This window comes from Epinephelus lanceolatus, chromosome 23 (assembly GCF_041903045.1).
Source record: "Epinephelus lanceolatus isolate andai-2023 chromosome 23, ASM4190304v1, whole genome shotgun sequence".
In the NCBI taxonomy this organism is placed as follows: domain Eukaryota; kingdom Metazoa; phylum Chordata; class Actinopteri; order Perciformes; family Serranidae; genus Epinephelus; species Epinephelus lanceolatus.
The window spans coordinates 11,326,932-11,346,384 of record NC_135756.1 but is presented as its reverse complement, the minus strand read 5'-3'; the positions used below and the strand labels follow the sequence as shown (position 1 = coordinate 11,346,384).

General features: G+C 44.3%; 1 protein-coding gene across 7 annotated transcripts in view; it reads right to left on the bottom strand.

The window, feature by feature from the left end:
• kmt2e (lysine (K)-specific methyltransferase 2E) overlaps positions 1-19,453 on the bottom strand; it is a 33,549-nt gene that overhangs the window by 4,835 nt on the left and 9,261 nt on the right. The window contains exons 2-16 of one of the 7 annotated variants that reach the window (XM_078165184.1): positions 18,708-18,892; positions 13,283-13,394; positions 12,084-12,313; positions 11,785-11,924; positions 11,190-11,371; positions 11,049-11,087; positions 10,739-10,939; positions 9,011-9,141; positions 8,725-8,842; positions 7,326-7,435; positions 6,967-7,219; positions 4,427-4,525; positions 1,261-1,332; positions 487-672; positions 19-345 (exon numbers count right to left, since the gene is read on the bottom strand). In XM_078165184.1, coding sequence (XP_078021310.1) covers positions 19-345; positions 487-672; positions 1,261-1,332; positions 4,427-4,525; positions 6,967-7,219; positions 7,326-7,435; positions 8,725-8,842; positions 9,011-9,141; positions 10,739-10,939; positions 11,049-11,087; positions 11,190-11,371; positions 11,785-11,924; positions 12,084-12,313; positions 13,283-13,394; positions 18,708-18,778 — 2,271 coding nt within the window. In that variant the 5' untranslated portion in view covers positions 18,779-18,892. Of the gene's footprint in view, positions 1-18; positions 346-486; positions 673-1,260; positions 1,333-4,426; positions 4,526-6,966; positions 7,220-7,325; positions 7,436-8,724; positions 8,843-9,010; positions 9,142-10,738; positions 10,940-11,048; positions 11,088-11,189; positions 11,372-11,784; positions 11,925-12,083; positions 12,314-13,282; positions 13,398-16,316; positions 16,455-18,707; positions 18,893-19,453 lie in introns of those variants that run through there. The other 6 variants (XM_078165183.1, XM_078165189.1, XM_078165186.1 and 3 more) reach the window with 6 other exon arrangements.

The window sequence follows — 19,453 nt, the reverse complement described above, 5'->3', positions numbered from 1 at the left end:
GGGTGCAGGTGAGCGTACCTTTTTAGTTTTGAAGTTCTTGCTCCCGGTGCGGTTTCTGTCGGGTGCGGGTGAGCTGCTCTGTGGAGGGCTGGTGTCCGGTGCTTGGGCGAGGATGGCCTCAGGCTCTGGTGCGGTGGGCGTCTCTCCTTCGGGGGCCTCATTGGTCAGAGGCTCCACCGACTCAGTCGGGGAGCCAGGGGCCAAGTCGGAACAGGTGCTGATGGTGCGAGCTCGCCGGCGCTGTTGGCCGATGTGCGTGCGGTTCCTTGAGAAACTTTTCCTGTTCCTTGAGCTTTTGACCTTGGCCGGCTTTAAACCTGGCTCCTCTTTCACCTCCAGAAGTGGCTACAAGAAAAACACAGTAGAGCATTTATATCTAGTAAAATCCAAAAAAAATTATATATAGTAAAAGTTTTCCCTTTTTTTCTAGAAAAATTAATAAAAATTCAAAAGAACAGGAGGTTCTTTGTGTCTCTGTGCTCTCACCTGCATGACAGCAGGAGAATCTGCCGTCTCCGGCGTGGCTGGAGGCTCCTCCTTGATGTCACTGCGGCCACCGACCTCCGTCTTGACGCTCCCGATTCTTTCCAGGGCCTGCTCTCTACGTTTCTCCCTCTTCTCCATCCGGGCAAAGGCTTGCAGGATGGCCTCCATCTTCCTCTCTTCTCGTGTCTGCAGAGAGATAGGCGTGGGGTTCAGAGGAGGGGTGATGGAGGGGAAAAGGAAGCAGAGACATTAGTCTATTGGACACCACTCCCCCATCGAGCCCCAGAGGTTGCAGTAAAATGGGTTAATGTGTGCTACGCGGCAAAAGGCGAATTAGCTGTGCAGAGTCAAAGGAAAGTGACCCCTTACCTTCATTATGAGAGAAACAAAGAGGAGAGGAGGTCAGGCAGGAGCAACAGGAAAGATGTTGAAGACGTAAATGTAAATGAGTTTCTACAGCGCTTTACGACTTTACAATTAAACCCCGACAAACCAGGAGGCTTAATAGCTCGTCTAATGTGTTCCTATATGTATGTTTGTGCCACATATTTCCCCGCTCTACCTCCACCACAAAACCCAAACAAACAGCTCCACCCTTTGTCAAAACACCCCCTCTGAAAACCACAAACACTCTGAAACAAACTGCTGAGAGCTCAGGCTGTAAAGACGGACAGTTAGTACGCTTGTAACTCAATCACCTCTGGGAGATTTGAGGAGTAGGGGAAGGCTGGTAGATGGGTGGAGTAGGGTTGGCTATGAATGGGTCAAGTGTACCTCCTTGTGTTTCAGTCTCTTCCAGCTGGAAGCCGCCCAGACAGGGAGATGGGACTGCTCCTCTGGGCTGGCCTGAGTGTTCAATAAAGAGACAGCCCAGTTTAGTAGAGACATGTCCCCCTAAACAAGGCCTCACAAACACTGGACAGAGCTAGACCTGGACTCTCTGATCTTCTGGTGGAGCTAAATGCGCCTGTGTCAGGTACTGTAGGTGTCTGACAGCTTGGACTTTGTAATATCCTGCTATAGGGAGTATTTGTAATTATGGGACGACTTCGGGAATAAACCACTGACACCACAAAAGTGCTAAATATTTCCATCCTTATAAAAACCTCTGTTATATCATAATACATTCTTGTTGAGGCCTCTTTTAATGGTTTTGAGCTGTCGGTGATGGAAGCAGTTGTAAGGGAAATATGGTAAAATCTCTTCAATCCAAAACTTTGGTGTTAAATCAAACTGAGGGACACATCCACCACGTCCAATTTGGAGCTTCAGCCCAAACACGGTGTCCATGCATTTGCTTCTACGACTCACCAACCAATCAGGACAATACACTGGCCGGCTCAACATTTTCTAAACACCATTTTTAATACAGTTCAGGACACAATAGCAGCACACACATGCACATGGGACTACTGCCAATTTGTTTTATGCTCTGCTGCCAAGAAAGCACCATCGCCTCACAGTAGCCTCACACTGGGTTCGAGCTAAGGATGCAACAGTATGAGATTATGATGCTATGTTATCAGTCTCAGACATCACAGTTGCCTGGTTTCACGTATACGCTACAACACAATCATTATTATTATCATTATCAGTGTCAGTAACCCTTAAAGGAATGAAAACAAGGTTTTTTTTTGGTTAAACAAACACTAATAAAATTGAAATTTAAAACCATTTTTTCAATGGAATTTTGAGTAAAAAAAGTCTCACTGTTGAAAATAAATAAAATAAAGGTGAGATTTTTTTGTATAGTTGCATTTTTTTCCCCAGTAACGTAGATAGGCAAACGGATAATCGTCAGTTTTCATACCACGGTATACCATGAAGCGGATATACTTCCGAAGCCCTAGTCCGAACCTGCAAACCTGGGGCCTTTCTCAAGTTCTCCCTGTGCCTACGCGGGTTTGCTCTAGGAAAATTAAGTTCATCTCTTTTACACCTTGCATTAAAATGCGTTTTGGGTGATCGCAATCAGATTGTGCTTGCCCACATGAAAGTGCCGATGTAAATGGATCCAAAATGCACCAAGGACAGATTGTGATCCCATTGTCCAAACCACTTCTGGAGGTGGTCAGGGATGTGACCACGCTGAACACAAGGGTAAATAGATATGTTTTCAATCCGCATGCAAAAATTATGTGGGCGGAAATAAGTATTTATCCAAAGCACACAACGTGACCTCATGTGACGCTGCAGCTGTTGGGCTGCACGATTGTTGCTCTCTTATCTAATGCTAATACTACCTTGGTGTCTCCTATCGTTTGTCATGTATTGTGCTGACATTAAATCAGGTGGGCCTGTTTCATCCTCTTCAGCTTCACTGTTTTATGCCAATATTGTCTCTGAAAATACAGATAAGATTATGATGTGCAGCCTATGTAGAAAAATACGGTTTTAGTCTTCTAATAGTGGATAACAGATGAGGGCGGCGCCCGTTTGGACTGAGCGATCTGATCGTTACATGGACACTGGAGACACATAATACTATATATAAATGTAATCAGGTTAAATCATCTCTAGATACAAGACGCATTTTAATGCAAGGTGTCAAGTGGTTCACGTGTCAGCACTGAGATTGACTGGCGACCTGTCCAGGTTGTACCCCGTCTCTCACCCAATGTCAGCTGAGGTCGGCTACAGCATGTACAGATAATAGAGAGACCTAAAACAACTCAACTTAATTGTCCTCAAGGGTAGATGTGCCTCGCATACAAATAGAACGCAGACTTGAAGCACTACCAAACACAAAACGCCACTGATAAACAAAACTCCAGTCTCCACAGGTGACCCAGGACGATCCAGGACTCCTTTCCAAACAACACGGGCTCTTGTTTAAGTAGGCATAATATAATGCCCATACACATCACTGTTATCTCCCCCGCACCTTTGTCACAGCATGGATTTACAACACCCACATGCATCTACTACGCTTGTGATCGTCAGTTTGTGAATGCACGCTTCTTTGAGCCCGACAGCAGTAGCTCTCTCCTGGGCCACATTCCATAGAAACCAGCCTATTGGATCTCCCAAAGTCAATATGGCCCTGGCAACAAGGCTCTACCCTCCGCAGCCCCTCCTCCCCCTGCTGCCCCCACCCCCTCCTCCCCTCTCTTCAACCATCTATCCCTCTCTGGCCGATTAGCAGAACTGTATGTTGGCCAAAGATGAGTCAGCACTTTGCACCTTGGGTCCGCCGTGTGAAATGAAGCTGACTGCAGGGTAATTTCCAGAGTATGTGTGTGTGTGTGTGTGTGTGTGTGTGTGTGTGTGTGTGTGTGTGTGTGTGTGTAGTGTACCATGCTCGCCTGTGTGAATGTGTGTTTGATCCCATCTCTCAGGGACACACGGCTGTCTGGCAGGAAAAAGAGTGGTTGAACCAGTAATTGGCCATTTCAAACTTCCAGCCGCAATGAAGGTGAGAGCAGAGCTGTACTCAGAGTATAACGCACACTGGGGCACAGTTTCAGCCCGCATGACGACACAACATACTGGTTTGTTCCCACCGACAGGACATGGTGTTGTAAACAGGCACCAGAGGCCTACTAATGTCCTAATATGCTGGAGGAAAAAGTGCAACAAATGAGGGAAATAAATGCGACTGCATAATGATAGACAAGCACAAAGCCTTGGTACTGTGAAGAAGAGGGAAGCTGCAGGAGGAGGAAAATAAAGTACTCAGCAAAACACATACAAGGGGCATTGAGAGTGGTGGGAGCACTAGCAATAGATGAGCGATGAAGAGGAGGGTGGTTTGATGGAAGGGAGGTAGAGGACAGCTGCTCCTATCCAAGCCACAGCCCCCGTAGCAGACACATAGTTAGGTCCACACCCAGAGCAACAGGGGACAGACTTATTTTTATTTTCGCTCTTTCTGCCGGGTGGCTGCATGGCAAGTTTAAAAAAAAAAAAAAAAAAAGAGCCCCTAGCTTGGCACACTTACCATCTTCCTCCTCCTCTCTGCAATCTGCTCCTCTGACTCCATCTCTACTTCATTGCTAACGGAGGTTCTGTCTTCTAGATCCTCATATAACTCAGGATCCTGTAAGAGGAGGGGAGAGGGCGGTATGGCGCTTTATCATGGCTGATCAGTCAGTCTGGCTACAGACTAGAGGGAGACAGGTAAGAGTGGAGGAGAGGGGAGGTGAGGGAGGGAGGGGGGTAACCTGAAATATATAAGGGACGGCTTGCTTTTAGGGGTCAGCCTGTGCACAAAACACATGTGCTCCAAACGTGTCTTTGGTCTTACACAGATTGACGGTTAGTGAGTCTGCATGAGCACCTCACAGGCTGCACTGACACAGGACTTTTCCGATTGCTCCTTAGATCCGATCTTTCTGCCTGTTCACATGACCCACATCACTGTGAACCAATCTCTGCCCTGAAACATCTCACATAAAACCAACTACATCACATGTGTTGAAACAGCAACAAAAACCTTCACATTTGCAAGGTGGGCATTTGGGGGAAAAAAATGAATGACACAGTGGTGCAAGTACTCATCTCCAGAGTGATTCCTGCGGAGGTTGAGGACAGTTCGTCACATGTTGAGGATAACGGTGAGAGGAAGAATTCGGCCGATTTCCAGTTTTGCTGGTCTCGTCCAGTGTACGAGCTTAAACTAGTTAAAAAGTAGCCTATAACCCATGCTGACTGTGTAACGATGCTAAATCCAACTTGTACTGCTTTAGAAATAAGCAATATGACAACTTGATAAACATAATATGTAAATATAAATAACTAAATTCCAGTTGAGGTGGGAGGGGCACAGAGCCGTGCACGTCGTGTTTGTTTACTGTTTTTTGGGGTGACCAGACGAGACACAGCATTCTCTGGGGAAAACAAAAACAGCACGAATATGGTCATATTTTGGATTTAAAGCCGCAAAATAAGTGTTTTTTATTTTTAAAACATCACAATAGACAAGGGATGGCCGATTCATTGAGCTACAAAAAAGGATTTATCCACATGTCAGCTTCGGAAGGAGATCACGAGGGAGCTGGTAAGCTAAATGGCCATCGCTAACGACAAGCTGGACAGTTTGTTGTATTGTATGTCACTTTCAGTAAATATCAACAAAAGTAGAAGATAACAAGTTGGCTACTCACCCATCTTTTACATGGTAGTGTCTGATTTCAGGTGCACAGCTGATGTTTGCATTGTTTGTTTACATGAAACAACAGAAGTGCATATTTAATGGATTCATTGTTGACACAGAGCGCCGATGTTAGCACACAGTCATTGTGTTCCACACGAGAGCGGCTGCTGAGTCCGGTGCGACTAGATGTTGTAGTACAATTCGGTATACCAGTCCAGCCCTGTGTTTGGCTTAATATCAAACTGGTCTGAAAATGTTTACACCGGCAAAACAATTTTTGTTCTTCGTCTGTAGTCAACAGACAGCTCCGACACTGTGTGGTGAGAGATCTGCGCCTGCACGGTAAAGTATGACGTGAAGAAACCATGAATATGTGAGGAGGGAAAACCCACACATGAATTCCAGTATGACTTTTCTCACAGCCGTCACGAGACCAGTGATTGGTTATGTATTAGAATTAGGATCCCATATGAAAGTGGCCCAGGTCTGACTGTGTCCACACTACTCTGAAAAAAAAATCAGATAGAAAAGAGGATTTGGGCCGCATTTGCTTGTAATGTGAATGTAGTCACTGTTTCACTCTGAGCACACCCTCATGCTGCACCAGCACATACTTACAGCAGAACTATTTAACAGCTGACATACTGCCCTGCCTTCAGAAGGAGCGTATGGTTGTAATAGTGATGACTTATAGACCTCTTATCTTTCTGGTGGGACACCTCATCTCATCTTTCCTCCCTTCAGCTCTGACACAACTCTGCAAAATGCTTTTACATTCTGAGACGTTGAAAACCACTCTCACCTCATACAGCTTAACCTATGTGACACACAGGACTAACTTCTAAATGATCAAGCACAACACTTTCAAATCCACTTTGACAGTAAGAACATTTCTCACATTTTAAACTGCTGAATGAACCTAATTTGTAAGAGTTTCGCTTGGTCATTACAAGTGAAAACTGCTTTTCTGGGACAGATGACAGACAAGAAACTCTGTTGCTGTTAACACATCCAAGAGAAACGCCGTTCTCTGAGTGCGTTGCACAAAAGTGTAACACGCTGCAACACATCTCTGCCAGACAAGTAGCACAAAAGCGTTTTGTGCAACGACAAATCTGAACTATGTCGTCAAAATTATTAGTTGGGGAGGTGAGGTGGATGCATAAAGGGAAAATGGGAAAAATAGAGGGAACTAAAGAGGATGTATAGTGACTAACAATGGAAAACACATGCACAGAACATTTCACAGAGATCAAACAAAATATCATGCATGGAACACGAGGGTAAATGTGTATTAACAAAAAATATGCCGTAGTGGACAAAGTCTCAACATGTGAGCAGTAAAGTGTGAAGAAGAGCGTTAATGTTCATGAGTGTGATCTTGCCTGGTTGTTGGAGATGGAGAGGCGCAGAGGAGAGAGTTTCCTCTGTTTGCCGTCGCCTACAGTCTTGCTCTTGCCCTCACCGTCCAAACCCATGTTCTGGTTCTGGCCCTGGTCGTCCCGCACCGTCTCCTTGTCCTTGCGACTCCCCCGGCGCCGGCCTCCGGCGACCAGGTTCTCTGTGGGTTCTAGATTGTGCTTGAGCACCGGGCACTCCTGGTTCCCCTTCACACAGGCACAGTCCACCTTGTATTTACTACAAATATTAAGAGAGGAAGAGGAAGAAGGACGAGGTTATAAGGTGAGAGGATCTTTCCTTGCAACTGTAGCTCTGCATGCTACTTTAACTCAAGTTAACTCACCAGCTGCCATAGTCATAATCAAAACCAATGGTGATTTCTGTGCCTTTGTTGATAGGCCTCAGTGAGTAGATGTATAAATGCAGCATGCCATCCTCGATGACGTGCCGCACCTGAGGGAGGGAAAGCAAAAGATTAGTAAAGAGGCATTACATGAACACGAAGGAGGCCTGTCACGATAACTACTTTTGTTGGACGATATATTGTCCCGAAAATGATTGCGATAAACGACATAATGGTCATTTTGAGACCATTTATGCCACTGATATAATAATATCCTCCTGAGACACTGCACATTTTGGGTTTTGTGCACCTTATTCTTCATTCTGCTTAAGTTAGACCTGTTGTCCTCGTTCATGGACACTTTTTGTGCCATCTAGTGGTAGTAAGAGCTCAATACCATGTAAAAACAAGATGGCAGCCATCTCTGCCAAGTCAGTCTGCAGCCAATGCTGACACAAACGTGGACAAGGTTCAAAACCTGATCACATTTTATGATTGAGACTTGTTTACTTATGATTAATATTGTTTTAGTTTGACATGGCAACAAAACTGACCAATTTTAGCAACAGTAACAAGATAAGACGCTGTTAATTAGGAAGTGCTCATTTGAAGATGTTGGGACTTTATTAATCATCTCATTTGAGGGCAGTTAACTTTTAATTAAGAAAATTTAAACACTGAAATTGGAATATGAACAAAAACATTTCACATATGTTTTAAAGTAATCAAAACCTCTTACTATAAACAAGAAAGTACACATACAATAATATTGTACCTTTATAGCAGTAGCCCAAAATTACTCTTACTACAAAATTGGCCAACAATAATAAAACCAAGTGATGCCTCCTGCTAGTAATAGACAAGTTTAGCTGAGCTCCGGGAACACCGCAGTTGCCTCCATAATCAAGTCAGTGTGTTGGGAGTCCGTCTCTGGGAGCCGAGCAGTTTGCTAGTGGATTTAGAGAGTGGGGGATGAAGTTGTCAGAGGGTAAAACTACAAAAGACAGACTTTATGGTTGTTGTTAGAGGTTGGCAAGGTAACGACTACCAGGACAGTGGCTTTTCGACTTCAATTGTGCAGCTGAAGGCCACCAGTAAGCTACGCAGTGTCGTTTTGAGGTCTTATGTCTGTCTTTGGATGTACACAAGTAGTGGGAGGAGGAGATGGGGGGGGAGAACTGCTGCATCCGAGTCTTATAAAGTTCAGGGAAACCGTGCTGTTTATTCTGGCATCATGTTGGTGAATTTCTAATGTCAACACAATGAATGTTATCTAGGTCATGTCTATACATTGTATGATAGTCCTTAGCGATCATGACAGGCTTTACAGAGATGATAAGGTGCCGAATTAATTGAAGTAGTTAAGCTTCATTTGGTCATTCAGTTAATGTTTACTTACTTCAGAGTTGGGGGTACAGGAGCGACGGATGAAGCGTGCCTCGTTGCCGAAGCTGCGAGCGTCCACACACATCTCCAGTCCGTCAAATTTAGAATAAAATAACACAAATGGGTATGGCCTGAAGAGGGGAGAGCATGAGTGTTAATAATTCACATAAAAACACCACGATGTAATGAACCCCCAGAGCTCTTCATAATTTGTTTGACCTCCATAACAATATTCAATTTACATTCAAAAGACAGAACTCCGAGGAGAAACCCTTTTGATAAGTGACGGGCACCCTGACCTCTTGAAGAAGTATCCGTTGGCCTCAAACTGCTGTCGAAGCATGAACTTTCCCCTGTACTCAATGATGAGGGAGTCTGGGGCCAAGTCTCGCACCGCCTTGAGGATCTTCTTGTTCTTCTGAACTTGACTCTGGAAGAGAGAGACAGTCAGGCGTGAGTGCAGATCCTGGACAGGCTACACATTAAATTACACTAAGATTTTAAAAGGGACCTACTATGCCTTTACTTATCATCTGTCATATATAATGTTACATGGTTGGATGTCTATATTAAATTTGGCCAAAGTTCAAATTTTATTTAACCAGGAAGTCCTATTGAGACTGAAAATCTCTTTTACAAGGGAGACCTGGCCAAGGTAGCAACAAATATAACATGCACAATAAAACAACAACTAATCAAACATAGTAGCCTCTCAAGAAAAACAATCACATGTCTCGTATGTAAAACTAATCCCTGTGAGCAAAAACCTCAGGCTTGACACCGTTGTGAATACTCAGAACAAAGTGTTTTTACTTTGAAGACAAGCTGACGTCAACTCCTGACGCATTTCATTATATGGTCATCTGCTCCAGACACGCTAATGCACCAGCGGTTCTCAAATGGTGTGCTGTGGGATTTTGTGATAACCTCAAATTATTATTGCAATATTCAACTGAGCCTGTTATGAAGTTACGAATGGATTTTTAATTGACTGTATCAGTATGTTGTGCCCACCCACTTCCTAATAAAGAGGCAAACTCTACCTTAATAAAAGCAATTTCATTTCATTTAATAAGTCTTCACGGGGAACCTATTTGTCACAGTTCGTATGAGGGAATTATAAGTGTGTGACACATCACATTATCTTACATCATTTCCTGTTTAAATGGATGTGTTATTGGTGCTTTGATGTCATTTCTTGAATCATTTTGTTGATAAATGTCACGAGTAATAGTTGTCAATTGTTATTTGATAAAGTAAATAAAACCCAAAATTTAAGCTGTGATAAGAGTGATAACGCACATTATAGAGGCTATTGTGCACAGATAAAAATACAGGTTTCAAGAAGTTTGAAAACCACTGGCCTACACTGCTACATGTAGCTACATGCTAGCTTCAAGGACACTTAATCTTGGTTGTAAATGTTGTTAATTTCTCCCTGAATTCGGATTGTATTCCTGGTGCAACATGTTCGGTTGTGTTCTTACTGATGATTTTTGAAGGGGGAAAGTGCTGCTATACAGAGAATATGTTTCCCTGGTGTTAGCATGTAGCTTCATACAGCTGCAAGTACACTGTTACATGAAGCTACATGCTAACCAGGGAAACATTTTCCCTGGTTGCCGATGTTGTAATTTTTTCACCAATTTCGGATCATATTCCTGCTGACATGTCTGGTTGTGTTAAGAAGCTTTTAATAGTGATTTTTCATCGTAGAAAGTGTCGCTTTTCACTGTTACAGTCGCTCCCTGGCTACAATAAAGGTGCCACGATATGGAGGACCCGGACCAGTCAGAGCAGATTGAATTTTTTCAGGAGGGAGGCTTAAAGAGACAGGTGCTAAAACGGAGCATCTGAGACAGATGGTGAATACAGGTGTTCCAGCTCTGACAGTGTGAGGACAATAAAGTGTTTTTGATCGTTACAGCATGTAAACATGTTCTAGTAGAAATCCAAAAAACAAGTATGACCCTAAAATGAGCATACAGGTCCCCTTTAAGGGTGTGAGACTGTAAACAGGTTTCTACCTCCACAGGCGGTTTGAAAGAGGCGGGGTGCGTGTTGTACGCCAGGCTCTTCCCGTCGCCTTGCTCTTTAACACGCAACAGGACCTGGACGTCCTCACTGTACTGATTGCTGCTGGCCTCCTCGTAACGCTCCATCCACGTCTTGATCTTGTTCTCCCACAGAGACGGGTGCTCTGTCGGCTCCTGCTCCGGAGCTGCACCCTGAGAGAGGGGGGAAAAAAAACAGCAGTTGTTGGTACATGAAGCTTTGACAGGAGACAACTAGAGAACTCCGAGCAGAGCGCCTGAGAGTTGTGTTCTGCAAGTTTACCTTTACTCTGGAGGATTTTCTGGACCCTTCTCGGAAGGCCTGTCAGAGGAAAAAAGAAATCAAAATGTTAATGTTAATTGAAACATATAACACATAATGTGCTTTGACTGCTTCATTACAAATTAATTAGTCAAACCTGACCTTCTTAGCTCGGGCAGAAGATGCTGGAGGCTCTTTATCACCACTCTTTTTACGTTTTTTATCAGTCTGCTTATTGCCAAGGCGCCCCGTAGTGAGGGTGATGGTGGTAGGCGTGTGTTGGAAGGTGGAGTACAGCTCTAGTGGCACCTCATCTCCGCTCTCTGTAGCACTGGTGTCCCCATCTGAATAAGCAAACATGTCTTCATTAGTAATTAGCATAAAGTGCTACAGCTGCTGCAGGAAAAATAAAAAAACGAGCCAAGTTATAATAACACAAGATGAGGTATGTTACAGCAAAGACTAGAGGAGGAGTTTGTGTCTTGCCCAGCAGGTGTCAGTGTGTCCCAGGATCAGGCTGAGTGGAATCTGACTGACCTGCAGGGGGAGGAGGCTGCACCCTGACATAGCCTACAACCTGCTGGGTTCACTAACAATCTGGCCATTTACTGCAGATAGGCGGCCACTAAAAGCAGAACTAAAAGAGCTGGCGTAGACGTCTAACACCTCAGAATCTGCGGTGGGTGCAGCTCACAAAATAACACCATGCTCTCTGTTCTTTATAAAACTAGATAATTATCTGTGTAGTCTTGCGTACCAGACAAACATTCTCGTTTCCTGGTCTGCAGTAGGATGGCCCTCTCTCGATCCAGGTGTCGTGGTTGACAGCGTTCACACAGGTAGGTCTCAGGAATGTTCTGCCTGTCGATGCCCATGCAGTCTATGTGCTGCCAGGCACTGAAAGAAAAACAAGCAGAAGATTTTAATACCCTTTTAAAATCAGTTGTTCCAATGTTGACGACAACTTTGGGCCACAGGAGGAACACACACTTCTGAGTCATCCACTAATCATGACAAAGATCTGGCGAACAATGACACGCCGCCCCGGGCTCCTACCTGCACTTGTCACAGCAGATCATGTAGCCGTCATCGTGGGTGAAGCCACAGATGCAGCGGGTGATGTCAGCCCCGTAGCTGCCATCCTCTGAGGTGCTGAGCGTGGTGCCCCTAGATGCTTCGTCCTGGCCCCCTGGAACAAACAACCCCCCCTCTCCTTGTCGGATCAACATGGAGGGGGGAGGGGAGGCCGGTGGTGTGGGTGGGGGCCGCGCCCCATAGTTATGGTCCTGGTGGAAAGATGGAAGATGGGGGGTCATGTCATTGACAAAGCAAGATGCGTAGTAGGAGCCCATTTCTGAGGGCGAGGACCTAGACCGCTGACTTCCAGGCATTTGGGAAAGGACATCCATTTCCCACAGAGCTGCGATTACAGATTACTTTCATTATCGATAATCTTCCAAGATTTTTGTTCAATTAATCGAGCGTTTGCTCAATACAACACCAGAGAACAGTGACAACACCCCCTCAAATTGCCTAAAGCCCAAGTTGGCGTCACTTTTAATCGTTAAAGTGAGCTCTTGACTAGGAATAACAACACAGAAAGTCTGTTACATGATGTGCCAAACATTGGATCTCTGTGTAAAACGGCTATACATTCAGAAACATAGAGGATGAAAGCAACTTTTTCTTTAAATTATATATTGCATGTCAACTTTTTGCTCACATAACATTTAGTATTAGGTTGTAATCGTTACTTGGCGTCCACGTAGAGTGACCTAGATTAGGTAGAAAAGTTAATTATTAGCATCAACCCTGATAACAATCAGGTGAGCAATATTTTCAGTGGTTAAAATCTGGAGACGGCCGTCAACATGTCGTTTAAACGCTCTGAGCAACAAAACAACACATCTCCTCTGTAGCATTCCTGTTGTTTCCACATTTAAAGCTCATGAACACACCAATGTTGGAAGAACAACTCCCAACTTGGGAATGCTACATTTGAGGAGCACATGAATGCGTTTGCTTTAACAATGACCTGAAAGATTAATATACGACCAGATTCATTTTCTGACGATCAAGCTCTAATTTCCTTTACGACAATAAGACTAAGGAGGCTCGTACATTACAGCTCAGTGTTCTATGTCGGCCTAAACAGGAGCTGATCATGTTGCATTCCCTGCTGAACAAAGAGGGAGAGCTCAAAGTGTGTAGGTGATGTGTAACAGCGTGAGAGGAAGAACAGAGTGTGTACTCACAGCGTAAGGCAGGCCAATGTAACTGTGGGAATGGTGAGAGCTGCTGCTGTAGATCTGGTGTGGGTAGCTGGACTTTTCCACCACCACAGGGCTGGCCTCCACCGATTCTGGTCTGCTGAGCAGCAACACAAACAAAGAGCACACATTATTGTACACTGAAAAACTCTGATAACAAGGTTACACAGAGTAATTGTTTCCCATAAACAGTGTGAGGAAGTGTGTGTGTGCGTCAGTGTGCTGAGCAGGGAGGCAGGGCAGCTACTGATGGTGACACAGAAGAAGAGTGGTAAGAATATGGATGCATGCTAAAGGCTGTAATGCTGTCAGGGGGCCTGGGGCAGTAGGTCACTGCACACCCAGCGGTGGGAAGAATTTACATTTGCTACTTTATACTTCTGCACTCCATTTCAGGGGTAAATACTGTACTTTACTTGTCATCAGTGTTTCCCAAATGAGGGCACGGGTACCCTAAGTACTGCAGGGGGTACATGGGATTTTTCATGTTAATCTAAAAAAATATCAGTCATGCAAAATACCTAAAATAATTATACACTAGTTCAATAATTTGTATTTTCAGCGCAACTGTTAAGTGCTCTAAATTGTCAACCGCTGAAACACAATCACGTTCACATAACTTCAACTTGCTTTTCACAAATTAAACCAGTGGTTTCCGGGCTTTTGTCCTGTGAGCATTATGAAACTGTGGTGTGTACTTTTTCTCACATGGTGAAGAGGTCAAATGATCTGTTATTCCACAAAAAAGCAAGATTAAATTATTCAAATGCACACAAATTTGTTTACTAGAGGATTTTCTTCAAATACAAACTACAAATGTCATATATTACATTACAATATATCTGTTACATGGGCAGTTTTCCTGCAGAATGAGTACTTTTGCAGGGTATCGAACCTTTTCAAGACACTTTTTAACTGAAATAAAAACTGATTTTCAACAAATCGTCTTTTTCCTATTCAAGCACTGCAGGTGAGTAAAGGTTTGAATCTATGGTCCCGTGCAGAGGTAAGTTTTTCTATAGGAATATGGTTATTACAGTGAGTTACAGCTGGGTGGAAAAGCAAGTATCACAATACTGTTTGACCAAATACTTTGATATCGATATTGTAGGGTATTTACACAATAACATCATTAGTAATGTGGAAATAATGACTAAGTGGGTGAAGGCAAATGATTGAACAGCGAGAACAGTCCAATTAAGTTCAGAAAATAGCATTACTTTACTGTAAAGCAGCCTTTAAAACCAGGAAAAGACACTTATGATATTACAATATCCAAAATCTAAGAAAATATCTAGACAAAATATTTAATATTCAAACTGATAAATGTCAGTTTTTCTGTAAATATACACTCATTGTGATGCTGGCATTGTAAACAAAGGCTTCTCAGTGTCAGTTAGCATGTATAATATTTTTTTTCTGTGTCTTTTTACTTTTTCGCACATATTTTTAAAGGTGAAATGTTACAATATCTTTATCTGTGTAGTTTTATTTAATTAATACCAATTTCTGGCCTAAATTTCATGTGAATAGCTACAATGGTAACATGTTTGATGGAGGAAAATTTGACATGTTGAATACTTACTTCCCCCACTGTCAATAATAATTTGCAAATCACTGCCTTCTGATTTTTTTCTGATTTTATGTACACACAGCATCCCAACATTTTGGGAGTTGCTGTTGGATAATATCAATACACTGCCCTGTGTAAGTATAAAGTTAAAGACAGTATTAGGTTCAGTGGTAGGTTTAATGATTTCTAACATCATAAATGTGGACTTTCACACAGAAGAGCTTGTCTCAATTTGACCAAAAGAAATTTAAAGATAGATAAATGAAATTAGTTGATTATGGCAGTTAATTAACCTATTATTTAATAACTTTTAAGGGGTAATATTTATAGAAACCAGACTTTAAGGACATGCAGACACCCTATTTTGACACTGAATACATTTTACTGATATACTCTTATTTATAGAAATGATCTGAGTGCTTCTTCCACCAATGACTGTGAATGCTGTAATGTCAGCACAGGCCTGAGAGCCAGACAGATAATAATAATAATAATAATAATAATAATAATAATAATAATAATAATAATAATAATAATGATATCTGTCAAAATAAATGACGAAAGCACTCCAGAATCCACACCCACAGCGCAGACAATTATTAGAAACATGCCGCCTTGCACTCACACAAAACAATAAACACGCAGTCATGTATTCACACCAAACCAGTATGTCCACTTTCCCCACTTCACAATGCAGCTGAGCGGAGAGCCTGTTTGGCCGTTTGAGACCAACCCACCCTTATCATGACATGATTAATCTGTTCTTCAGTTGCTGAGGGGGTGGCTCTAGAGGAAGTGGAACTGGCAAAAATGGACGGCATGAGACAAGAAAGGCATCAGGAGGTAAGAGGGAGAGAAACACTACGGGACGAGCAGGACTTGCAACACAAGGAGAGAGTTTGAGGTGAGGTGCGGTAGCAGAGATCCACGTGTTAATGGGTCATTCATGCGAGCAGATCACTTGATGTTCCTCTTTTCAAATAGTCCGCTCTAGAAAACTGCTCCAAGGTCAGAGGCTTATAAAAACCGTCAAGGAGTGGAGGTATATCCGACAGCTGCTGAGTTTCCCTCCCTTTCTCTTTCCCAAAAGTTAACCTTACACCTACTAACTCCATGAGGACTGACAACTTTCCACGAACGAGGCAGAAACAAGGAAAAAAGCTCACTAAGCACACTGGACAGCCTCTCAGGTACACAGAGCAAGACGGGTACAAAAGGCTAAAAGACTACGGGGACTGTTAACAGGCCATGCAGCAGTTCTGCCTATGTAAACTGTTCAGCTCTGCTCACACCGTCACTCCACAACCGCCATATTTTAAAGCTCTCATACAGAAAACAAGTACAGTAAAAAAAGAGCCAGTCCCCATTTGGAGTTAGAGATAATAATTATGTAGCTTTGAAGTGAAATTTGAATAAGAGTCCCAAGGTAAAGTGGTGATACGATACCTGCGTGAGCCCTTCTTAGCCCTATCGCTCGTGTTGCATGCCTTAAGAGCAATGTGCAACACTTCCTGTGTGTGTTGCAGCTCAAGTATTCACTGTCAAAGTGAAAACGTAAGTGCATGCATGAGGTCTGGAGGCGGGCCCGCGGGTAAGGTGTGAGTGAGTGTATCCATCCCATGTTTTTGTGACTGTGTACACAACAGTTTAACGGCCACACTGGTGTGAGAGATAGGCAGGGGAATTTAAAAACTTGAGTGGGCTCTCTTAACTCTCTCCCATTAATGATTAACCAGATCAAAGTCTACATTTTATAATACATGGATTTAAGATCTGCTCGGTGCGTGTATCATTTAATGGTTAAAGGAGGAAATTATTTATAAAAGGAACTGAGCTTTAGGCTTCTTTCAGTTTGACCTACAAGTGAATCAGTGAGAGAGGCGGAGACAGAGAGACATACAAAAGGCAAACCAGTGAGCCAGCCTGTTCAGTGGGAAGGAAAGAAGCACATTTAAATGTACGTGTGCATAGCTGGAGGATTTGTATCATTCATGCCTCCACTCCAGGGAAGTGGAAAAGTAGGGCCTAGAGAGTTGGAGTACACATAAGTAGGAGGGTTGCAGGCAGTCATGATCTGACTTGAACATGAACAGCTGCGGCCTTGCATCATGAAAAGATGATAAGTGAGACGGGAATGAGGATTTTTAGGACTTCAGGTTCAAAATAGGTGTGCAGCTAGTTACGCGCTATTTATAGCTCAAATGTCAAGAGTATTTAACTGAGAACAGATGTCGTTTAAAATGCGAGCACCTGCCGGGAGAGGGTGAAGAGGCAGAGTGGACGAGCGCTGAGAATGGAGAGATCAACAGCAGGAGAGAAAAAAGAGCAGCACTGAACAGCCAGAGGCAACGCCTTCACTCCTAAAGAGCTCCCACTTGCTGCCATGGCAACACTACGTATTCTGGCGGCGTGTGCGCGCACGCCGGGCTCTGTGTGTCACTGTGGACACACACACACTGCATTAGCCAACAGCTGGTCACGCTGCTGCAGACTTCAGGGGGATGTGGAAGGGGACGTGACGCTGTTTTTGCTGGTGAGTAACCAGCCCCGCTATCCCAGACCTCGGCTGGCGCGCTCACAATACTCCAAAGAGCCGCGTGTGTGTGAGTGTGTCCCTCTGGTCTGGATGGGACCTGCGCAGCAGCAGGTGGAAGCCCCTTTCAAGCTTGTTATCTGCTTTTGAATAAAGCTGCAGCAGGCGATCGGACGCAGAGCTCGGACGGACAAAGAGTGAGTGAGGGAGTCAAGGCGAGGGGTCTACTCCTGCCCCCGGTGGCAGCAGAGCTCCGTGGAGCCGAGGAGGGAGGAGGGGGGGGGTGTCAGGGGGGGACGCCGTGGGACTGTTTAAGACGCCATGTCTATGTGAGGGCCACCTGTCACTCAGGCCAGTGACCATGGCAACAGGCCCTGCGCAGTGCAGAGGGGAGCGAGGGGGGCGAGGGACAGATACCATGGCAACACAAGCTGTCACGGCAACAGCTCCGATGAAGGCCGAGGGGAGGGCTCTCCCTCTCGCTCTCTTTTTTAAAGGGACAGGAGCCCCTCCATAAGTTGATGACGTGTGTTATTCTTTAGTCACACGAGAACCTCTTGCTTCATTTATTTGACCAGAAAAAGCCACGGCAATGTCCTTGACAAAACTATAGGAAACGGAGAGGAGGGGTGATGGGAGGCTTGTTGCCATGGCTCCATGCACCATTTCTGTTTTACTCACTCGATGCGGTGTACACATGTGCAAACATCAAGCTACAGCATTAGTAAAGGATCAAGGAATTACGTTGTGTACGCTTCACACAGAGGGTGTTATAAACACAGGCATCTACATTCTAGGCGTGCTGCCAGTTTCACATGGGCAGATGTAGTTAATAGCTGAACACTGGCAAGGTCTGTGCGATGAGCGATGGTTGAGTGCAGGCATAATCAATGGCAAGACTGAACTTTCCATTAGGGCAGACACTACAGGGGCCCTGCATCAATGAACTGCAACCTCGTTTCACATTAAAAATGTGGGAGAGGAGATCTATGTGGAAAGAGAGGACTGAATCAAGCCATAGAGTTAAAAAAAAAAAAGATGACAGAGGGCATGTTGGGCGTATACAGAAAAGAGGGGGGTGGCAGAGGAAATCATATTATATCAGATTAGAGTGTCAAATGCGTGTGTGTGGCAATACCATAGAAGGGTGAGAGATGAGAGCAGTGACAGTGAAACTGAGAATGAACTTTTGGCAAAGACCAAAGATGGTATGTAAGAATGAATGAGAGAAGGAAATGAGGAAGTGAGGGGGCATGAAAAGGTGCGAACAGAGAAGGCTCGGTGTGTTTGTCAGTGTTACTCACTCTGAGCCCGCAGCCATGTCCAGGTATGAGGTGTCTGCTGTGTCCACCCCTACTGGGATGACTATGCTCATGACGTTCTCTGCTGATCAGTTCTTGTCCTACTGAGTCCAGAGAATGGGAGTCCAAAACACTGAGGCATGCCAGCCACAGCAGTCATTGCAGACATCTAAGTGCATCCACAAGGCCTGAACGTGGAGAGGAAGCAAAAGAAAATCAGTTTATGGAAGCATACATTGATGATCAGTTCAACAGCGTGTAATTTCTTTCACACCAACATCAAAAGCAACTGCAAGGCTGCAGTGTCTAGCAAACCCGAAATTACAAATCATAGTGAAAAAGGGGTATTTCCAGCACATGTTAACACATGATTCATACTTTCAGGGCAAGAGTTTTTCAGGGAACTGTGTGGGAGGAATTTCCCCTCTGACAGAGCGACCAGGCTGAGGTTATTGACTGATGAAAAGCGAGAGGACACGATATTGTGAGGTGAAGCCTGGGCTGAGAGCTGCGCTAAAGCGACCTCTACACACTATCTGGCAGGAATGCAGAAGGCTGCACTGTAAGAAAGCTCCCACAAAGGGGAGCAAGAGAACACAGAGCAGCCAGCCGCCATGAAAGGAGGGAGGAAAAAAACGCAACAACACACAGAGGCCATTTTTCCCCCTTCGACTGGAGAGGACTGCTCTGTTCTAGGCACTCACACACAGTCGTCCCAATAAAAGACACACAAAAATCTTTACACATTT